General features: G+C 42.6%; 1 protein-coding gene across 1 annotated transcript in view; it reads right to left on the bottom strand.

Annotated features, from left to right (window-relative positions):
• Positions 1-864: 864 nt before the first annotated feature.
• Positions 865-21,655, bottom strand: part of LOC140949767 (uncharacterized) — a 56,006-nt gene continuing 35,215 nt past the window's right edge. Inside the window, exons 44-75 of the mRNA XM_073398905.1 lie at positions 20,349-20,647; positions 19,961-20,122; positions 18,791-18,970; positions 18,348-18,450; positions 17,410-17,801; positions 16,867-17,055; positions 16,257-16,452; positions 15,839-16,119; positions 15,494-15,714; positions 14,327-14,910; positions 13,274-14,169; positions 12,625-12,793; positions 12,159-12,403; positions 11,679-11,855; positions 11,180-11,462; positions 10,424-10,791; positions 10,037-10,221; positions 9,645-9,930; positions 8,966-9,223; positions 8,395-8,622; positions 7,751-7,984; positions 7,149-7,433; positions 6,661-6,888; positions 6,460-6,546; positions 6,074-6,238; positions 5,510-5,673; positions 5,209-5,371; positions 4,464-4,752; positions 3,589-4,184; positions 2,720-2,926; positions 2,450-2,607; positions 865-1,756 (exon numbers count right to left, since the gene is read on the bottom strand). Of these exons, the coding sequence (XP_073255006.1) occupies positions 1,441-1,756; positions 2,450-2,607; positions 2,720-2,926; positions 3,589-4,184; positions 4,464-4,752; positions 5,209-5,371; positions 5,510-5,673; positions 6,074-6,238; positions 6,460-6,546; positions 6,661-6,888; positions 7,149-7,433; positions 7,751-7,984; positions 8,395-8,622; positions 8,966-9,223; positions 9,645-9,930; positions 10,037-10,221; positions 10,424-10,791; positions 11,180-11,462; positions 11,679-11,855; positions 12,159-12,403; positions 12,625-12,793; positions 13,274-14,169; positions 14,327-14,910; positions 15,494-15,714; positions 15,839-16,119; positions 16,257-16,452; positions 16,867-17,055; positions 17,410-17,801; positions 18,348-18,450; positions 18,791-18,970; positions 19,961-20,122; positions 20,349-20,647 (8,594 nt within the window). The 3' untranslated portion in view covers positions 865-1,440. The remainder of the gene's footprint in view (positions 1,757-2,449; positions 2,608-2,719; positions 2,927-3,588; positions 4,185-4,463; positions 4,753-5,208; positions 5,372-5,509; positions 5,674-6,073; positions 6,239-6,459; positions 6,547-6,660; positions 6,889-7,148; positions 7,434-7,750; positions 7,985-8,394; positions 8,623-8,965; positions 9,224-9,644; positions 9,931-10,036; positions 10,222-10,423; positions 10,792-11,179; positions 11,463-11,678; positions 11,856-12,158; positions 12,404-12,624; positions 12,794-13,273; positions 14,170-14,326; positions 14,911-15,493; positions 15,715-15,838; positions 16,120-16,256; positions 16,453-16,866; positions 17,056-17,409; positions 17,802-18,347; positions 18,451-18,790; positions 18,971-19,960; positions 20,123-20,348; positions 20,648-21,655) is intronic.

The following is a 21,655-nucleotide window of genomic DNA, read 5'->3' as shown; positions in this document are numbered from 1 at the left end:
AAAAACATAGGGGACTGTGTCTACCCCAGTGTTTTTATGCAGAGATTGCTGATTTGATACAAGTTACTGTTTTCTTTGTCTTAAACAAGGTCAGAGTTTCGTACCCTCAGGGACCCCCCAATAAAGTACAAAGATGTATTATGTATGTTTTTGTTTTCCAGGTGCACATGCGAGTTCACAGTGGTGAAAAGCCGTTTCAGTGTCGTTTCTGTCCTAAAGCTTTCGCTCAATCCGGGAACCTTATTGCGCATGAGCGGATCCACACAGGAGAAAAGCCATATCAGTGTGAAAAGTGCGGGAAACGTTTCACCCAGTCCTCGGCGTACAAGAATCACGTGTACATACATATCAAACTAGGTTTGAACGAGGTCAATGAGACTGAAAACCCGTCCAATAATTCCAATCAATTTGCTTAATTTCGCGCGGGAGAAATTGTGAAAGGCTTGCAAGCAATTGGTCCTCAATAGCATTGAGAAATGAAGTATGATCAAATTTTAAGCTTTTTTTGTTGTATTTACAGTTTCCCTGATGTTGTGATCACTTGTTTCTCAACAACGCTAAAATAAAGGCATAGCTAACTGTAATATCAAACTTGTTTGAAAACACTGAATTTAGCTTTCCCTCCAATAGCCTCCCCAAGTGGCCTTTATTGTCTCGTCACGCAACGCTCGCAGAGGAGCCTTACGTGACGAGATATAGCAGCAACATGGGAGACTAACCTTCCAATAATTCAAAGTGCACTTACGGAAATAGTGGCGGAGTTTTAAAAGTAAAGTTAGTTTTATGCGCAGTTAATCGTCTCGTCAAGAAAACTGCGCAATATATACTCTTAAATTATTAATTATTATGAGAGGCAATTACATGTACAATGAAAGAATGACTTTATTTCAAGTGAAATTGCGCGTACAAAAAAATATTCCTAGTTCTCATCACTACTAATAATTTGTAAATGGATAAGAAAATGAACACTAAGATACAAAAATATTGAAAATTTCGTCAACTATATAAAGATTATTCATGGACAATTAGTAGTGACAAATTTGAGTTCTGAGTGTCGAAAAAATTACATTGCTTTAACACATCCCATAAATTAAGAAAATTGGGAGTATTTGTTAATTGACAAGAAAAGAAAAAACAGAATAATTCACTTCGAAAGGCATCCACTTTCAACTATAAATACAATACAAGCAAGCCTAAATAAATATCCTGTAACTACACTATCCTTCAGTTATTGTTTGAGTCAGTTAATCTACTACTATTTACATGAAATATTGTTTAAATCTACTACAATTAGCTTTGATATTTAAAAATGCTCCATTCTACAAAAAATATTTCTTGGTGTTTAACCATTTAACTCGCTAAAGAACACCTTAATCTTCGTCGAAAGAGTGAACGTTTAAGCCAAGGGGTCTCTAATAGGTTACTCGCCCCAGTCCCTACTCATTTTAAGGCCTTTAACTCTTTGTTCTTCTTTCTGATTTCTTCCTCGAGATAGTCTACTTTGTTCAACAGATTGTCTTTGCGCTGTTCAGCACTGTTGAGCTGTTGTCGCAAGACCTGTAACCTGTCGTCTGATATATTACTGTCCCGTTCCATTTCGTTTATGGTGAAATTCAGGTCAGACTCAGTTTTCAACACTTGCGCCAACTCAGAATTGAGGGAGTCCACGCGTCCTTCTAGATCGTTGATTTGCCTCTCAAGAAGTTCCTTCGGTGATTTCATACCTGTCTTGACGCCCGCCGTACGAGACTTGGGTCTAGATTGGAAATGGCAATGACATCAGTTGTAGAATTTCGTCCTGGTACAATCAAAGGAGCCCATAACCGAGAGAGAACAACTCCCATACTTGGCCTACGCCACGGTGTTTTCAACGACCGGTTTATTTTTAGATACATTTTAGAGCAGTTTTTTTCCGCCAAAATGGAGGCTCCGCTCCGTCTATGAGGGTAATCGAAGTATAAGATATCGAAACGAACGAAAACCAAACGTCAGTTAAAGGTCAAAATTCACGTGCCATGGTTTTGCTGACTGCTCTGTGGGACTTAAAAGATATGCTAAAATCGTTCTAAAAGTAAAATGGTCGGTGTCAACGCTGTGACACGAGTAAAAGGAAGTTGTTCGGTCTGAGGTTATTGGCTCCTGACAATCTGGAATTTTCTCACTCTACCTTAAGGGGACCCTTTGTTAAGAGGTAGTTTCCGTATTATCAGCCATCGTACCTACTATTTTCCAGAAATCGATGAATAAACGGATCGAAGACGACCAAAAAGGAGAATGAATAAACTAATGAACGAATGAATAAATGAGTGAGCGAGTAAAGGAAAAAGAACTAATGGGAAAAGACTTCCTAGCTTCAAATTAACTTTCAGTAAATGCCAGAAAAAATAAACAGAACGATGCACGTCTGAAGGGCGAAGAAAAATTACGTATTAAATAGTTCAAAACTCACCTCTTCTCCTCTCCAGTCTTCTCGCCTCTTAGCTCTTTGAGCCTCGTCATGGCGAATTCCTCTTTCCTCGAAGACGGCGCATGTGCAGATGAGAGGTACTCCTTTAGTTTGGCACGGGTGAGGAATGCGTTCTTCCTAGCAAGACGTTCTGTGACTCCCTGAAGGATAATAGACAGAAAACTGATAAGCCTACATAATTGCGTACCACAAATATTATCCAAAATTAAGCTAAGAAATATTGATATTGATCATATGTCAAAGCTAACGTACTTGTATCGAAAAGTCAGCATCAACTGGACTGGACACCTTAATGTTCACCAGTTCTCCCACTACATTGACACGCTCGGTCATTGACCTCGCCGGCTTGAAAGCCGCCTCAAGCGGATTGGCGCTTGACACATTACCCACAAGTCCTTGAGCAGTGGGTGTGTTCCGGGAGCGCGCGAAGAACAAGTCTTGACAACAAATACGGAACGCCTGGGAAATCAAGAAAACAATATATCAATAAAGAAAGGCAGAAAATGTCACACTAGGGATCAGAGATAATACACTAAGACCGAGGAAAAGAAAACGTTGGACAATAGTAGTAAGGTAAAACAAAACAAGAAATCGAACTTCAGTTGAAAATGTGCCACCCAGTCAACAAAAACATTACAAGAATTTCTCTCAGCTTAAAATGGTTAAAGAAAGAACATAATCAAACAATAGTAAGAAAAAGCCAACTACAAGGACACTAACTTCCATAGCGCTTTGAGGAACAGTTTATGCAAGGGACAACCTTTTTGGAACAGAAAACTAACTGTCGTCAGAGAATCAAAAATCCCATTTTTAGAGTATAATTTTGGCTCACCAATTTTCAGGGACTGCTTTGGTAGATTAAATTCGCGATAAAAACTACAGGTGACATCTCTCTCTCTCTCATAACGGACACCTCTTTAAGACGGAGACCTCTGTAAAACGAACGCCTAGAGTTGGTCCCCGCCTTTCTTTATTCCCTTTATTTGACATCACTCTAAGACGGGACACTTACTGTGGCGGTCCCAAAGGTTTCCGAATTACAAAGAGTTGATTGTATCTAAAAAACAAAGTTCCCTGAAAACGCCGTGAAACATAAATTAACATGGATAAAAAGTTACTACCTTGTAGAATTCTCTCAGGAAAAGTGGGTTCTGATCGTCAACGAGATCATCAATCTTTATGTGCGATAAGGCATGCATAATCACTACCAAGAAGTCACCAACGGACTCCATTCTTTCTTGTCGCACAAACAACACCCTGCGCGCATGCTCGTAGAAAAATGAATTCCGGAAGGCGTTTCGTTCGTAATTGTTTGGAGGCAAATTAGAAGCAAGGAGCAACGTCACTTCCGGTGTGTCCATGGCTTTTTGCAACATCTGAGTGATAAAAACTCCGAAGCGATAGACGACAAAGTTCGCCGGGCTCAGTTCATTGATGTCCACAGGTACCAAGTCTCCCCGGCAGTACCACTGAGCGTCCTTGATATCAATGTAGGGCCGCCCGCCTTTTGCCCCAGCTACTCCTCCCTCGCCAATGTTATTTTTCAACATGTTTTCAATCTCATTTACGCTGTCGAAGATTGGGGAACCAATCAGCATTGAGACCCAGTCTTGTTCGGATACGCCTGCAGGCAGTCCAGCAGTGATTACTGGTGTAGCGCCTGCGCTAACTTGGCTATCCGCTGAGGTAAGTAAGCTTTCTGTGATGGGGAGCTCGTCTAAAGGCAAGGTTAAAGATTGACAATTTAATCTTCTGAGAACTGTTTAAAATTTAAAACAAAAATCAGCAGCAGGACAGTAACTTAATGTTTCGAGGTCTTCATTTCATCATTATCAAAAGGTAGGAAATTATCATGATTTGTAGACATATGTGCACAGAAAAGGAAAGTGTTAACAAAGGGAAAAGTGCAAAGAAGTAAATTTAACTACATAGCATGGAACTGCACACCGTTTCTCTAATCCTCTACTGATTATTGTGTATTGTTAGTGTTCATTACCTGTTGCCTTCTTTCGTGTGTCCGAGGGAGCCCTTGGAACAGCTGGCGTGCTTGCTTTTAGAAGCTCCGCTCCTTCTTTTTGTAATGCCGTCATTTCTTCTCTTTCTTTCTGCTCAGCAACCTCCGTTTCAACCTTAGCTGCTGCCTTGATCTTCTTCATTTCGTCGTCTTTCTTTTTCCTTCTTCTTGCCTCAAGTTTCTCTCGGAGAGCAGCCTTTGTTCGGTCTTGTTCTTTCTTTAGGTTTGCTTCGAATTTAGCCATATTTTCCTCGTGCTCCTTCATAAGTTTCTAAACATCACAAAAACAACGAAAATTGTATTAAAGAGAGCTTCTAAAAAAATTTCGCCAGACCTTCTCTTGTTTTTTTTTCTTCCACTTGTTCTTCACCTGTACAATAGCCCACTTAGCTTATTGCACTGTGTCTTTTACTAAGCATTATAATGCATGAAAACGGATAAAAACGAATCATTGCTGAAACATCTCGTCCTCCCTTAATCCACCTCTTCTCTACCTTCCCCTTCTCCAGCGGTCCCCTACCAAGCATTTAGAGTCCCGGCTTTCCCTCCTCTGACTCGTTTATTATTAAACCATACAGTTACATACCTATGACCCATACATTCATCTCTACAGTTACCCCAAGCCGTCCCTTAAAGAGCCCTTAAACTGACTTTTCTCCTCCCCTGCCCATTCATTCAACTCTACTGTTCATCCCTGCACCACTTCTGAGTGGACCTATTTACTGACCTCCTTTTCGTCTTCTGTCATTCCTCTCTGAGCCATCGCCAGTTGCTTAGCAGCGTCTGCTTCCTGTGCCGCCTTCATCCGTTTAGCAGCTCTCTCCGCCTCTCTGTCCGCAAGTCTCAGTTCCTCGCGCTCTCTTTCTTTCTCCAGCTCAGCCTCAAGGCGCCTGAAAGAGACATTTCACAACGAAGTTAGCTGAAGTTTATTTTCGTCGTCCCGTAGGATACGTAAAGCATTGTTGCTACTAATCATTAAACCAATCATTTGTTTTTAAAAGTAACACATTCAGACTGTTATTTCTTACTTGACTTCTTCGTCCATTTTCCTCTTTTGTTCCTCGCTCTGCTGTTGCCGTTCAGCCTTTATTCTGTTGATCTTCTCCGCCATTTCAAACATGGTTTGGTCGCGATATTCTTTGGCTGCTTGTGAGGCACGCTCGGCTTCCTCCGCGTAGTTTTTGATCAACTCCTACCGTACAACGGAAATACAAGAATGGCCTTATTATACATTGTGTTCCACGGGACAGCACGGCACAGTGGGCGCAGAAACAGAATCAGTTTAAAGCTCAAGAGGATATGTAGCCCGTGAAAAGCGTCATAAACTATGTAACCATTGTTCATTGAGGCAAACATGTAACACATACAAAGAGCATGAAACATGCAACTCGTGATGATGCGAAGGAAAAGCGCAAAAGTTTTAGTCAAGCAAGGGTCTGTGGTGTGTCATCACGCAAGTGAAGCAAACGAGACTTCCATTTTAACACGGAGCACAAGGGCGTTGTCTTGGACTTCAATAAGTGAAAGCAATGAAGACTGGAGGCATAACAGGCAGACAAAACAAAACACTTTTTTAAAAGAAATATTCATACCTCTTCAGTTGAAAGTTCGCTCATGGTACCAGCGAGTTCCTGCAGCTGTCTTTCTCGAAGTTCGAGTCTGGCATGCGCGTGTTTGACCTCCAAAGAAGGTAAGGTATCCATTTCGGCTTGGGTCATTTTTTGTTGAGTTTCCGCGTCAAACTGGGCGAGTTGTTTCTGTTTGATGATGGAAGAAAATGACTTTGAATGACTTTGAAGAAAATAACTTTGAAATGAAACAAAACTGTAAATGAACAAAGTCTCAAAGCTTTTTAAAGTACAATTTTCTGTAAACAAGTTTCGGCTTAAGAAAGTCTTAATAATAAAAGTCAAAAGATTACACCTCGGATTTCGTGAACATGGAAAAGAACTGCAAACCGAAACAGTACGTTAAATACCTTATGCTGTAACTTAAGTTCAGCCTTCTTCTGAGATAGTTCTGCGGTGCTCATCGAGTTGGACTTCGCAATCAGCTCCATGAATTCCTAAAGGTAAATGTTTAGTTTAATAGAACTAAGCGCTGTACAGCTTCTTGCATATCAAACATATGATTATCTTTGAGTGAAACTTAAGTCGACGATACATGACGTATTTCTCACCTTTTCTTGTTGAGCCACCACTTCTTCTCTCTCCAGTTGGCGATTCTCGGCCATTTGAGCCCGCGCTTCGGCCTTGGCAGCGTCAATCTCCCTGTTAAACTGTTCCTCAAGCTTCACCCTCTCATGCATGTGCCTCTGTTGTAACACCTGGTAAATAGTATTCCCTGCCTGCTCACTGTCCAGGCTTTGAACCGCATTAATCAGGGCTGACTTCTGAGCTTCGCGAATCTAAGATTGAACAAAGAAGAGTTAAAACAGCTATATCAATGAAGTTTTCTATATTTTTGTCATCCCTGTCGTTTTTTTTTTTTTTTTTTTGGGGGGGGGAGGGGTCAAGGGGTGGGCGATAGTAGAATATAATTTAACCTTCTACGCAGACGTTACGCATTCTCGATCGTTGTGCCGGAATCAAACCAACGTCTGCGTGGTAGGCAAGATACAAGGTGAAATTTTCAATAACTTTTTCTTTCAATTTTGACAGTATTCACCTTGTCATCTTCGACTTTCTGTCTCTGGTCCTGTTGGTTCATCGTTTCCTTTGCCATCTCAGCTTTGTGTCTTTGTTGTAGAGCAGCTGCCTTGCGCTTCTTTCTCTCAGCAATCTTGTCACCCAGTGAAGCTAACTGTCGCTGCTTCTCAACTTCCATGCTGCGTGAAAGGAACTCCAATTCTTGTTTGTGCTGTTCAAGCAACATGTCTGCTTGTTCTTGTGACAAGTCCTCCCGCTTGCGTGACATCTCCTTTTGAAAGGTCTCCTTCTTTGCTTCGATCAGCTACACAATAACAAATAAATTAGTCACGAAAGTGATCTTCTAAAGTGTTGCAAGTTTTGCCAGGCGTAAATCGGATTTAAGTAAGGTAAAAAAGCCACCGGAAGCGTGTTACTTTGGGATATAAAACACGAGGCATGGAAAAATGTAAATCGGAGTGATTGCAGATTGATTTAACACTTTACTCGTTGTTAAATGCAGCTTTTTATCACTAAGGATATGGTATTCACGCCACCGTCACAACAGTCATCTCTTTCGTATCTGTCGTGAACGATTAAGCGGATTTCTCCTTACGCCAGTCGTTCAAGCTGTTAACCCACCTTGAGTTTTTGTTCCTCAATCTGATCAACAACTTGATGGCCGCCAGACATTTCTTCGTTCTTAAGCTCTTCCTCTAAGGCGATCATCTCCTCCGCCTGTTTTACTTCCAGAGCTGTTTGCTGCTCAATCTGCTGTTCAGCCAGACGCTCTAGTTCTTTGTTCACCTCTTCTGATACTTGTGCGTCTGCTGCTTCTAACACCTGAAGAGTGGCTTGATCACCGGATAACTCAGCCTGATAGACGAGAGAATATAGTCAACTCTATTCCCCTCTCCAGAACCTCAAGGAGAATGGGTACGAGCTTTCAGCTTAACGATTTCTAGGATAATTTTGGTAGACTAGCGTTACTTATGATTGGTCATTGGTTGCCTTGAATACCATCGACCAATCACAACCAACGCTTGTCCACCCAAAAAATCTTAGAAATCACTGTACCAAAAGCTTGTACCCATTCTTCTTAGAGTTTCTGAAGTGGGGAATAGACAAATCATTACATAAGTCGTTTGGATCATTATCAGACAAAAATATGAAGAAAGGACCGCGCTGAGCGAAGTTGCGAGAACCAGCTAAACAATATCGCAGCTCATTGCATTCAATGCTAAAAGAAATTTTCAAAACTTTGTATTGTTCCTTTGATAATCTACCTGTTTCTTGGCCATCTCTTTGAGTTCCTTCTTCATAGCTTGTTCCTTTCTCATCTCCTCCTTCAGCCGTCTTCTAGCCGCAAGTTTGGCTGCCAGCACAGCTCTGCTGTGTTTCTGCATATCGTTATACCGTTCTTTCATTTCTTCTGCTTCTTCCAAGTATTTGGCAACGATCTGCTTTTGTTCTTCTTCAGTCATCTCAGTTTTCTTCAGCAGATTTTGTACAACCTTGGAGAAAAGAGAGAAAGAAAAGCATCTTAACCAAAATTCAAATTGCGTCTTGCGTAACTGTAATGGTAGAAATGGTGAGAGTAGCAGGTGCGTGGGACAAATGAAAAACTGAGAGCCAAATGGAAATGAAGCCTATCCGGACCAGACTGACTGATCCATAGCCGTCTTTCATTTGTCTCGAACTTTTAAAGTATCAAAGAGACGGGCAGAGATGTGCAAGCAGTGAGAGAGGGTTCGGGGATGACTCTCTACCTCCTACCTCTCGAGGAAAAAAAAGCCAAATCAGTTTTGTTTATACCCGCGACGTCCAAACGAAGGAAATGTAAGATTAAATTCAGACCTGTTTTCGTTTCGTGTCTTCCTGTTCAGCCTCCACTTCAGCCAAAACAGCAAGCAATGCTGCCTCTTCTCTGCGCATGTCTGCGTTCTCTCTCTGTTCCAGTGCCTCCAGAATCTCAGCTTCCTCAGGGGACCCGGGTTTCACGTGTTTTAGCTCCTCTTTCAGTTCCTCTTCAGTCTTTTTGGATCTCTTACGTTCCTTGCGTTCCTTCATCTTCTCCTTCATGTTGACTCTTCTGGAAGCTGCTCGTGAGTGAAGCTAAACAAATCAAAACAAAACAAAAAACTAAGCATAAAAACCCTCTTCCCAAAAGACAGTGCTGAACTACCGTGATGATTTGATTTAGCCAATAAGCGAAAACAGAGTGCAAGACTGGAAAGAGACGTTCGCGAACTTCGCGCATGAGACTCTTACGCTACGCTGGACCGAAAACCGATTGTTTTGCAGTCTAAAATGAAAGTTACTGAACAATTCTTTCCTGTGGTACTGTCTACTCTGCCCTAAAATGGGGTTCTAATTTTTAGTCGATGGATGAAATCGGTATGTGTGACCATACAAGAGAAAGGTCTTTAGCAGTCAGCTAAAGTGTTACTTAAATGTCTGCGTACAATTCACGCAGAGTGAGCATGTCAGTGAAAACAATTGAGTAGTTCTTTCCTAACTGCTTGTGTTTCCTTACCTCTCTGACCTCTTCAAAAGCACCCTCGATCTCTTCTGGAGCCACTGACAAGTTCATGGCTCGAACACGAGCTTCCATCTCTTTATCAAACGCCTCCCGCCTTCCAGACTCCATCTCCTCTCTTTCCCGCTCACTCTCCTGCTCATACGCCAACGCCAATTCAGCCAATAGTTTTTCTTGTTGCTGAGCCAATAAAATCAACTCTTTATCAAGTTCGTCTTCATCCGGGAGATCGAGATCGACAACGTCACTGACTCCTGCTGCGCGAGCTTCCTCCTTGTGGCGGCTAAAACAGCGGGAAAAATCAGACAGTTATAAAAGAATTACTTAGCTTGCAAATAGTTTTTCTTGTAAATCCTTAAAAGTAAGTAAAACACGACTAAAAGACATACTTGAAAAGTTCTTTCTTGCGTCTCTTTCTCTCTTCTTTCAAAAGTTTTCTGACATCTCGCAACTTCTTCTGTTTCTGTTGTTCAATATTGTCCTGTGCAGCCGCCATCTTGTCTGAGTATTCCTTTATCAGTGCTTCTTTCTCATCTTCGTTCTCGGCTTTTCGTAATCTCTCTTTCAGCTCCTCCTGAAATAGTTTAAAGTAAAGTATGCGTCATCCCTGGATCAGTTAAACAAATTTTGCTCTGTGTCTGCTCAGTTAAAGATCACAGATGTTGTGAAAATGTGGGATAAAACACGAGTTCCGAAGTATTTTTCTGTTATCAAGACAAACACAGACTTATGATTTAACACAATACCCTTACAGCACCGGTAACAACGAGCTTTACCTGTAAATCAGCGACAGCTTTGCTCTTCCTCTCCTCATACGCCTGTATAACCTCAGATATCACCTTTATTTCATTCGTCCTGAGTTCATTCTCCAACTGTGCGCATTCAAGCGTATGCTTCTCCATAAGGTTCTTTGTAATCTCTTTTCGCTTCTCTTCTGTCAGCCCGCCCGATGCGGCGATTTCAGCGATGTTTACAGCCTCGGAGCTGAACTTTTCTCCCATCTGTCCAACCTCTACTTTAGAAAGGATTTCTGTGGCAGAGATGGTTGTACCCATCGGCCTCTGCTGTGGCGCTAACGTCATAGCTGATGCCTGTTGAGTTCTCTCAGAGGTAACGCTTGTTGGGGACATCAACAAGGTAGGTCCTAAATAACACAAAATAAGACCAAATTTGTCTTTCCACTGTAAAAGGTGGCCAAAATTTCTAAATGCTTAAAACAAATAGTACCATGTGAAAGTTTTTAAGAGGTTTCATTTGAATGGCACCATTACAAGACAGTCTCTCTCTGGAAGTGAAAGGCTTGAGCGAATTCACCCTAGCCCTAACCTTTGCTCCAAAGAATACGTGTGACATTCTGGACAGATAGCCAAACACATATGTCACGTGTTTTTCATACTACAGACTGCAAAATACACTAGAGATAACTCGAATGAGACACGATCTAACTAGACTTCAAAACAGTCATGTTTTCCTCGACGCTCGCTGGGCAAATAATTTTATAAAAACTGTTTGCAGTTTAGAATCCTACATACCAAGAGCAGTGACTCTGTCAGTTCCACTGCCACCAGCGGCAGCTCCACCGGCGCTAATGACATCAAACTTAGCACCGCCGCCAAGCACAGCGTATCCACCTCCGACAACCTGTCCAGCGGAGTTCATTAATACTGGCATGCCCTCTTCCAACAAGCGGATCAGGCGCTGAAGAAGTGGCAACAGCTCTCTGTTGGACTCCGGCAAAGGAAGATCATCACCGTAAATACCAGGCAATATGACTTCATATTCACCGGCGATCACTGCGCCTCCTGTTAGGATAAGCTGGATACAAAAAAAGGAAATAAAATTAGCAATAATTGCTGACCTTTCTGATCCTGGCCAACACGATTACCAAAAAACTTCTTGTTTTCTTGAATTTTGGTATTAAAACCTGCGTCTAGTGTAGTGTAAAAAGGTTATCTCACCCCAACATTTAACACTGACCACTAAGTAATATATGCTACTGCTTTTTACAGGGAATATAACAAACATGTCTACCTTAGCTTCCAAAGCGGAGATCTCAGCTTTGTTTCTGACGTATTCAAGGTTCGCGTGCTCTTCATCCAACTGTTCCATGCGGCTCTGAAGCTGATCTTGCAATTCCCCACGTAACCTAGCCTTGGCTTGCTGGAAGCGCTCAGTGACGGCGGCTTCTGCCTCGGGATTCAGTGCTCCCTGAAGAAACCCAACGAGTTAAATAGGTTAGTAACTCCCTAAACCATCACAAAAGCGGCTGATGGCTGTTGTTAATAAATGCTAAATGCTCATCATTGCCCAAAAGCTAAGGGCTCCTTCATACCAGGGATCAATTTAGGTTCCTGGGAAACTGTGCACCTACCCCTCCCCTAAGCCAACATTAATACTCATTTCTCACTTATGGCAAAATGTTGGCTTGGGGGAGGGATAGGTGGGCAGTTTCCCAGAAACCTTTTTTTCTGGAAAACTGAACACTTACCCCTCAAAAAGCTAAAATCCTACCTGTAGTTCCTCCATCCTGTTGTTATACTTGGTCTCCTCAGTCTGCAGTTTATCAAAGAAGCGGGTGATGGCATCAGCAAAGCGTTTATGAGAAGTATTATGACTTTCTTCTTTCTGTCTCTCCAAGGCATCAAACATGGTCAGAACAGCTACAATATCAGGAGGCAAGCCGGCCGCGTGATCCACTGAGGCTTCTGTTCGCCGCTGGACTTCACGATGAGCAGCATCGGCCAGGGACACGGTTTCTATGGAAACAGTTTTATTTGAGTTAAATTCATCACAATAACAAGGAGGGAACTGACAGAGTTTATAAAAAAATAACAATTGAAAAGAGGGGGAAGATCTTTATGCTTTGTACTAACATCATGCGCTAGTAACCTTGTTTGACGGGCTAATACTTGAGGCGTAATAGTGGGAGTACGAATACGCTCCATACACCAGTTCTAGAAAGAAACAAGTCACTTACCCTCTTTTATGTTCTCGAGTTGTTCATGTACTTGATAAGCTGTCACGTGTTCATCCTCCATCAGCTGTCTGTATAAGTTAGCCTCCACTTCAGTCAGTTCATCTTCACGATGTCGCTGCCGACGCCAGAAACTACGGCGGCCTGCCAGTTCCTCCTCCAACAGGGCAACCTACACATCACAAGCAAAGGTATAATCAGGTTCAACGAGGAAGACGCGAAACGCAGATATATGAGAGGTGAGGCACTACCTTCATATTTAAGGTGGAAACTTCGAAAGCCAGTTAGAGGACATGCAATATCTCCTTGTTTTTATCTCTCTGCATTCAGAAGAGTTCCATACCTTTTTAACCGCCTCAATCTTCCCCTCCCCTTTTGATCTGACACCTTTCACTTCAACACCAAATTTTTAAAAATGCTTTTTGCAATTAATTAAGACTAATATTATTAAAATAAACGAAACACAACGACTAAAAAACGCTTCCTTGTGGTGTCTGAGGAGAGTTGAAAACAGATTTTCATCAATTGATTCGTGTTTGGAAAGCCTAATTACCCAGCCTTGTATGCAACTTCACGACAATCTCATTCCTTAGTTTCCTGACACCAATCAACGAAAGAGAGAACCTGGGTAAGAGACTTTTGCAATACTTACCGATCCTGGGGGTGGACGTCGCTTTCTCTGAGGACTAGATGAAAGCGTGACAGGCTCTGTCACTCCAAACTCCTGATTCATCTTCACGCCACAGATGGTAGCAAGCGCACCAGTCACGGGGTCCACAGCCTTCTCTCCAATCATAATAGCAACCAATCCGTCACCACCGGGGTCCTCTAGGGAGCCTCCCAAGGGGATCACAGTGTCTGTCTCGTGATTCTTATCGATTCCGAGTATTGGCACATCAAGATCCGTACCTGAGGGGTCTCGCATGGTGGTGCCCACTAGTATGGGGAGCAACTGACCGGTGGCTGAGAACTCGTACATGCCTGGGCTCCCACCACTGTCAGCCAGCAGAGAGCAGCGCTCCTCGCGGCGCATGATGTCATGAACGTTTCGTAGGATGTAGGTCATCACCTTTGAGCGTCCACGCTGTAAATCTTTCTGCGCAGTCTCTAACATGCTGAGTTCGTGACGACCGTCCAAGTCATCTGGACCAGTTACAGCTTCCTTAAGCGCCCCCAGGGCATCTAGAACGCGGTATTCATAGTACAGCTCACCAACATCTAAGACATATTGGTATCCACCTCCCATTGGCTCCAGTTCCCTCTCTTGTCCATCATCCACCAACCTGGCACTAGTCACTTTTAGAGGTCTACCAGAAAGAGGCTCCGTGAAAGAATCACCGAGCAGGACCGGAATTTCGTCACCTCTATCTGAATCTCCTGGAGTACCACCCAGAGGAATAACATTACCTGTCCTAGGGTCAATGGTGACTCCTACAATGGGTGCTGGGCGACCGGTGTTTGGATCAAGCATCACGGAACCGAGCTCTATAGCAACCGGAAGTCCAGTGATTGGGTCGGGATGGCAACCACCAATTGGATACGCATTGCCTGATGTAATAGAAAAATAAATACACGATTATTATAGCAGATATCTCTTTCAAAGCCCCAGTTCACTGAATATTTTATGTGACGAATTTTTTAATTTTCACTTTTGGAAGTTATGACGAAGTTTGATAGTTGTTAAAGGGGGGATAATCCTACTTACCGGTTTCGGGATGAATGGTCATTCCCAAAATCGGTGCAGGTAGACCAGTCCTTCCACAAATCATTCTTCCATTTAATCTCATATCTCCTCTCTTCTCCACTGGAGTCAGACTTGTCTTCACAGGCACACCAGTCTCGGGATTGTTCGGATACGGGATGTATGGGATAAGTGCCTCTGCTGACGAGGCAGCGTCTGCATTAGTGCTGTCAGCGGTAATTGTGAGACGTGACGCAAGTGGGTCATACGCGACATTTCCTTCAATGGGCATGACACGTCCATTGTTCTGATGAACAAAGAAGTTGGGAGGGACTGGTACGTTAGTGACGTTATCAGCCAACAACATGTTAGCAGTTTGAGGATTGGGTATGAGAAGTCCCGTATGTGTGTCCTGAGAAACGATATCTGTGGCGCGAATCGTTCCATCGCCATTGAACAAGTAATCCAGACCCAGGATCTCTCCTTCAATAGTGCAGAGCCTTGCGCCTGTAACGTCACCTAGTAGTGCCCAGGTTCCGCGCCGCTGGCATTCGCTTTGGATTTCCACAGACAACCGCTGGATAATTGCATCGACGCGGCTTCCAATCCTACAAGAGTACATGGAAGATGAATCTAGGGGAAACTTATTATTGTTGTTGCTGTTTTGTTATCACAGTTCTTTTGTCTTAGTTATAACATCGAAATTTGGATGTCCTCAAAACTATTTTAAAACAGCTGGCTTAAACGCATAACGCACAGGCACAAATACGTATCAAGAAAAGAGGATCAAATTCAAAAGCAATAGGTACTGTTTTCTGTTGTAGAATTGGCCATTTTAGTCATTTTTGAAATGGCTTAAACAATAGCGTCTTCACACATGCAAAATTCCGATTCCGAGGTCGCAAATTTTAAACTTCGGCGAGTGTGAAGTAATGAACAATATTCCTCGGGGGGAGGGTAAGAGTTACATTTGCCCCGAAGCGAAACTCACTTAGGGGGAGAGGGTCAAAAATACTGATCGTCACCTTATCGATGATGTGAAGATGGATATGGTACTGGTCAAAATTAGTGAGTGTAAATCTTAGCAAGGCATATTTGCACCAGGACGACATTAAATTAGAGAAACTTCATGACCGTAAGTAAGGGTGTGAATTGGTTAACCGTCATGGTTCAAAACCATGCCGGCCTTACCTGTGTTCTAACTGATCGTTGAAGTCTCCAGCCATGTCGCCCTTGCCTTTGTTTTCACTGTAACTCTTCAGTGTACGGATGGCTTCTCGCAACGATGCCTCAAACGCCACAAGGTGTGCCTCGCGTGCTTCCTCATCCTCTTCAAGTATGGCTTTCTGGCGCTGTAGGATCTGCTGGAAGTTAAAGCCCAGCTCCTTTCTCCGTTCAAGTTCGGCTTCAAGCTATGAAAATCATAAGGACATGTAAAAAACAATTTATTATTTATGCTTGGCTCTGACATGTAATAGGCGGATTTAACATGATCTAGTGCCTCTTCGATCAAACAAGAAAAGACTCCCACTTTACCTCTGATTTCTTGCCCTCAAAAGCTCTCAAGTCCTCCGGCGTTGCCATGGCAGTGCGACCTCGTAAGTTAAGTTTGGCGATCCACAATCCTTTGAGGGATTCGGTCTGTTGATTGATCTTCTGATAAAGTTGTTTGGCCTGATCTTTTTGTCTGGCTATTGCTCCAGTTATATCACGTGATTGCTTCGCTAAAATTCCATACAAGCGACCAGATGTGAAACCTTCCAAATCAACTTGCTGGTCATAATCCCAGAATTCATCCCCTTTCACTTCAGCATCGACTGCAAAATAATAAATATTTATAGTAAGTATATTCTTCTATAATGAAGAGTTTTTAAAGATTTCTACCGAGAAAAAGAATACAAGCTAGAAGTGAGAAACAAAAGTAGGATGATTTTTTTTTATAAAGGACACAGACCTGCAGGTCCCTGTTCTTGTAAGGGTCCTTCCAGTGCATATTGATTTTGTGCTTCAAGGTTCCTGTGGTATTTCTTTGCTGGGTGTACTGTGGACCCTTTTGAGGAGTAGTCATCAAAGTTGTATCGCTGCGCTAGCACTCGATAGCGTGGGAATTTGAATGTCACTTTCTTCCAGCCGTGTTTACGGAAGATAAGCTAGGTAGGAGGTAGCAAATAAAACGGAAATAGCGTCAACAGTGCGGAAACAGAGTCAATTATGTCCTGCGTGGCAGGCATTTAAAAGGAAAGCGAAAGGAAAATAAGCACTCTTGCGCCTTTATCCCCCCTTACCTACCCCCCTTTATTCCTTCATCCCCCGCTCTCCCTTGCCTTCCCATTCAAACGACCGCCACACATGCACAGTTAACTATAAAACATGTTATTCAGTTCCATCTCTGGAGTCTATCCACAGACGTCTGACACTGTGGGTGATCATTAAAATGAAACCCCTTCAACCGTGCTTTCAAACAGTTGCATTTGTTTTTCACTATTTTACAAAACTGAATTTAAGATTTAAATGGTTTATCCCTCCCCGAAGAAGTAGTAGGAGGGTTGATCACTAAAACCTACCAAGCCAATCAGGAGAATGAGCATTAACAGACCAAAGCTTCCCAGCATGGCACCAATCAACACCCAGTCGGGCATAATAACAATATCCCTGGAGATAGCAATACCATTCTGAATCACAACACGTGGCGTGGTAGAGAAGAACGGACCATCCTCGGCGCACTGTGCTCCTTTAGCCATAACACGTACAAGCTGAAAGAGAAAAAAATCGCCCAGCAAGATTCAATATTTATGGTATAAATCCAGTCATTTGATGATCTTCCGGTACGTGTCGTTCTGTGACTGTCGCTCCAAAAGCGTTTAGGGGAGTCAGCATTGAGTCAAAGTGAGCTGTATATAGTCAATTGATAGTATTAAACTATAGATAGTGACATGATTCACCAGTTTGTGACGTTATTCTATTAACTATAAAGATCGTAATGATTCACAGTCTACACTTTGGTTACGTGACAATAATCCACCTTGCAATGCTAAAAAAGAGCGGCGATGGAAATTAAAGTCTAACGATACAACCATCTCCCAGCATAAGTAGGGTATTACACTCACCATTGCACTTTCTGGATTTTTGCTTGAAGTAAACACATAAACACCTTCCTGATCGAACTTGTAAGCAAATAACTCAAATTTCGTAGACTCAAGCTGATGTCTTTCCTCCAAAGCCCTGAATGGTCCATCGTCAAATGACGGATTGGTGTTATAAAGACTGTCTTTATCATACTTGGGGTAATCCGAGTTTGACACCTTCCAGATCATGTGAGAACCATGTGTAAGACACGTGGTCGGATTGCTGACGCCTCTATATGATAGACTGGACACCGCTCGGCGACGCCTTGAAGAGGAGGAGTTACTGACGCCAGCTGAATTTTGCTCAACAGCATTATCGAAAACGTCCACCATGCCATTATAATCAGGATCGTAAGCACCAAACGTTAATCCGTCTGTAAATCAGTACTTAAGAATTAATGCTTATATTAAATAATTTTTTTAACTTGCTTTTCCCGCCCTTCTTACAGCATTTGAAAGAATACTGAATAAAGACAGAGCTCAAGGAATTCCTCTGGGCTCTTTTATGGATGGTAAGTGTGAAAGACCATTTCAGACCAGCTTTCCTTGAGAGGTTTAGATGAACCAAGTTGTAGTATACGACTGCATAAAACAACTGATACTCAAAAAGCCAAAAACGAAGGGTTGTGCTGACGTACGATTTTTCTTTCAAGCGCCTGCAACGCAGACAAATTAACTTAGCACCAGATAGCCTGTTCACATTTCCCTATATTCCGGTAAGATTGTCGAGATCGAGCGCTTTGCGTTACAGGCGACCATTCTGGATGAGTGTCAAATCTATTAAGTAGGCGGGGGACGGGGGCGGTGGACGGTTTGGGAGGAGGCGAAAAAACAGAGGTCTACCCTATCACAAAATTTTCACTTTTAAGATCATAAAACTATTTTCTTTACAAATTGAAAACAAGGTAATAATTATTGACCTTCCATGACGGTTATGCTGACAGCAAAGACGCTACCATCCTGACAGTCGAACGCTTCTGCGAAGTTCGGAACATTTGAGAAGTCTGATAAGTTGTAAAACCTCTGTTTTAAAAAAAAAAAAGGAGAGATAAAGTTTGAATAATAGTGCTTGTATTAATGCACTGCTTTCGAAAAAAAAAAAGAGTAACAAGGTTCATGTGTTAAGCCAGCTCACTCTCATTTCAAAGGCACATAAATGTTCTTAAAGCCACAGGCAGCCCATGCTCCTAATTAACTCAGTAAGAAAAACTGTTTTACACTAAGCATAATAAAGGTATCGAAGAAATAGCAAAGAGTCGTTAGTTTTGGGCTTCACTGGCTGGTTTGAGGCGACTTTGCCGAGTAACCGGGGGGGGGAGGGTTACTTGGCTTGGAAATTTCTCAACACCTGGTAAAGTTTTACCTCTACGTTATCTGGTGACGTGATTTTCAGCTTAGGTGGATCTGTACAAATGACAGATAAGCGATACTTCTGTTGATTTTTACACTCTCTGTCACAAATATCATCTGTGCTGGTGACACGGCATTTGCATAAAGCAATCTGACTTCCGACAAATCCAACAGAACCGGAAGGGCATTTCGACTGTGAAAAGTAAAATGAAAACAGTAGATAACGTTTTTGAAGGTGCAATTTATAGGGCATGGAACATTCAATAAGCTGTACAACAAGGTGGTTCTAACTTTTAAGTCTGAGGATGAAATCCCAAAGCGTGACCATTCAAATGAGCAGTTTTACCCCCCCCCCCCGGTTTGGGTTATTTATTTCCCTGGGGACTAAGTGCTCCGCCCAAGGGGGGAGAGCCCTGGGGACTAAGTACTTCAAACCCATAGAAAAGACGATGGTATCAGTTCTCCATAAAGAACTATAATAAAAAGTGGAAAAGCTCAAGTACAAGGAGTTGGAGGTCATGCAGCCGAGGATCAGAAAAAAGTCCGAACTTGCAGTTGGTGAATAAACCACCCCGTATCATTCCCGATGACATCTTACAGTCGTTATTGATTAATACTGTCTATCATTTATTAATGAAGAATAAGTAGGGGAGGGGGCTTAACATCCTCGGAGACCCAGGGGCAGGTAGTGGGGACGAGGGAAAGTCTAAACGGGCGGAAAAATGTGGCACGAAGAAAAGTAAGGGACGGCGAAAAGAGCCCCTGGGGACAATGTCTTACCAGACCAGTTCCAAACGGTCGCCGCCGTTCTGGCTTCTGATTGGTACCAGAAAACTTGTGTTTTTCTGGCACCAATCAGAAGCCAGAACGGCGGCGACCGTTTGGAACTGGTCTGGTAAGACATTGTCCCCAGGGGCTCTTTTCGCTGTCCCTTACTTTTCTTCGTGCCACATTTTTCCGCCCGTTTAGACTTTCCCTCGTCCCCACTACCTGCCCCTGGGTCTCCGAGGATGGGGGCTTAAAAGAGAGGGGGCATATTAACTTCCTTCCCCTGAAAAAAGGGGGTATTAGAGAGAGGGGGTTTATTTGAGAGGGGGGTGGGGCTTAATAGAGTATTTACGGTATTTAAAAAGTTGAAGAACATCTTGATTCCATTCACTCTACGGCATTTTAAAAAACTTACTGCACTACTGCAGTAATCCATCCATTGTGTTTCATTCCAGCAATTTCCTTTATCATTTCGCCATGTATCTTCACCGCATATGCCGTAAGTTTTTTGCTTACAATCTAAGCTGTTACTGATCTCTTCGTAACCATCCTCGCATTCGCACGATCTTTGTGATGGCTGAAAACAAAAAAAAAATTACATTGTAAGTTCCTTTTACAGGTGAGAAATTCTCCTACTGCTTATGAAATATTTGAGACTAGTCTAATTCGTGTAAAAGAACTCGGAATTCTGTAGGGTCAGCTAGTTCAAAGTGATCAACCACCTAAGTATGGCATATTTCGCTGACTGAATTCAAAGTTGTTCGACACAAAACATGACCTGTCATCACTGATTTTTCTCGTACCTTGAAAACACGGTTTAGTCCGGTGCAGCTACAAGTGTCGCTACCTATCTCCTTCGCTTTAGCGTCACCGCAGAACTTGCATTTATCTCTACCGATCTCGTCATTAAAGTAATTTGTATCACAAGGTTTACACTGTCCCTCGTGTTCCGCACCGAGGAGGTCATTGTAAGTTCCATTCTGGCAGGGTCTGGGTTGCAAGTCTCCTTTCTCGCAGTAGTGTCCCGTTGGACACAGGTAGCTGTTGGTGTTGTTAACTCCAAATGATGATTCATTTTTGCCAGGGAACTCTGAAGTTGCTCCTAACGAGGAAGAAAAGAATGTTGCTTCAGGTTAAAATGACGACAACAGAACCAGTTCAGTCTTAACAGTACCGCGGGATATGATTACTTAGTAGTTTTCCTATCCATGGAAACTCCTGGATTTCACCCAAAGATTCAAAACATACAATACTGAATCTTGCTCCGCGTAATAAACAGTACCAGTGGAAAGTTCTGCTCAGTAGCTTTCATTTGAGTGGTCACACCAAAGGATTTAATCCACAGACTCAAAAGTTAGAAGCAGCTTGTACAGCATAATAGAGCGGTTTTCATTTGAGTGTCGAAAAGTAATTGGTTTTGCACTTTCTACACGATGCGATTGGCTTAAAAGATTCGCGCCACCTTTTCATCCAATCAGAAGTAAAACCAAAGCCAATTGTGACGCGCTCGCATGCATTTTCCCGCGCTTTGCGTCAGCCACATGTAATTACTTCGAGTTTTGATTGGTTCAATGTATTGTCTGTGTCCTATGTGATTGGCCAGAGTAATTACTTTGGTTTTGGTTTTACGACACTCAAACGAAAACCACTCTAAACAGCAGCGTACACAGCTTCACTATGAGGAAGATTGGGGAAGGTCTGTTGTTGAGTCAGTTTGGGTATTGATACCGTATGGTAACCGACAAACCACTTGCGCAACTAAGTTCCCATTTGTTGCAGACGGGGATGTTGCTTGACAAATTCTTAAGTACCGTAAACGATCTAATAAACGCCCACTCTCAAATAAACGCCTCTTATCTAATAAACGCCCCCCTTACGCTGTTAAGTTAGTATTAAACGCCCCTCTCTTATAAACGCCACCCTTGAAAATTGCCCCCAAATACTAGGAAATGGCGAAATCGAGCAAAATCAATCAATTTATTAATGTCATTGCTTGATTAACATCAGTTTGTGTATTATGTCATGTTCAATTTCGAGATAAGCCGTCAGCCCGCGGTCGAGATTCTGTAAACACAAAAACGTTTTTAGCCGAAAGCATACTGTATACAGT

This window comes from Porites lutea, chromosome 10 (genome assembly GCF_958299795.1).
Source record: "Porites lutea chromosome 10, jaPorLute2.1, whole genome shotgun sequence".
Lineage (NCBI taxonomy): Eukaryota > Metazoa > Cnidaria > Anthozoa > Scleractinia > Poritidae > Porites > Porites lutea.
Note: the sequence above shows the minus strand (reverse complement) of the source record. Positions and strands in the feature narration are given on the sequence as shown.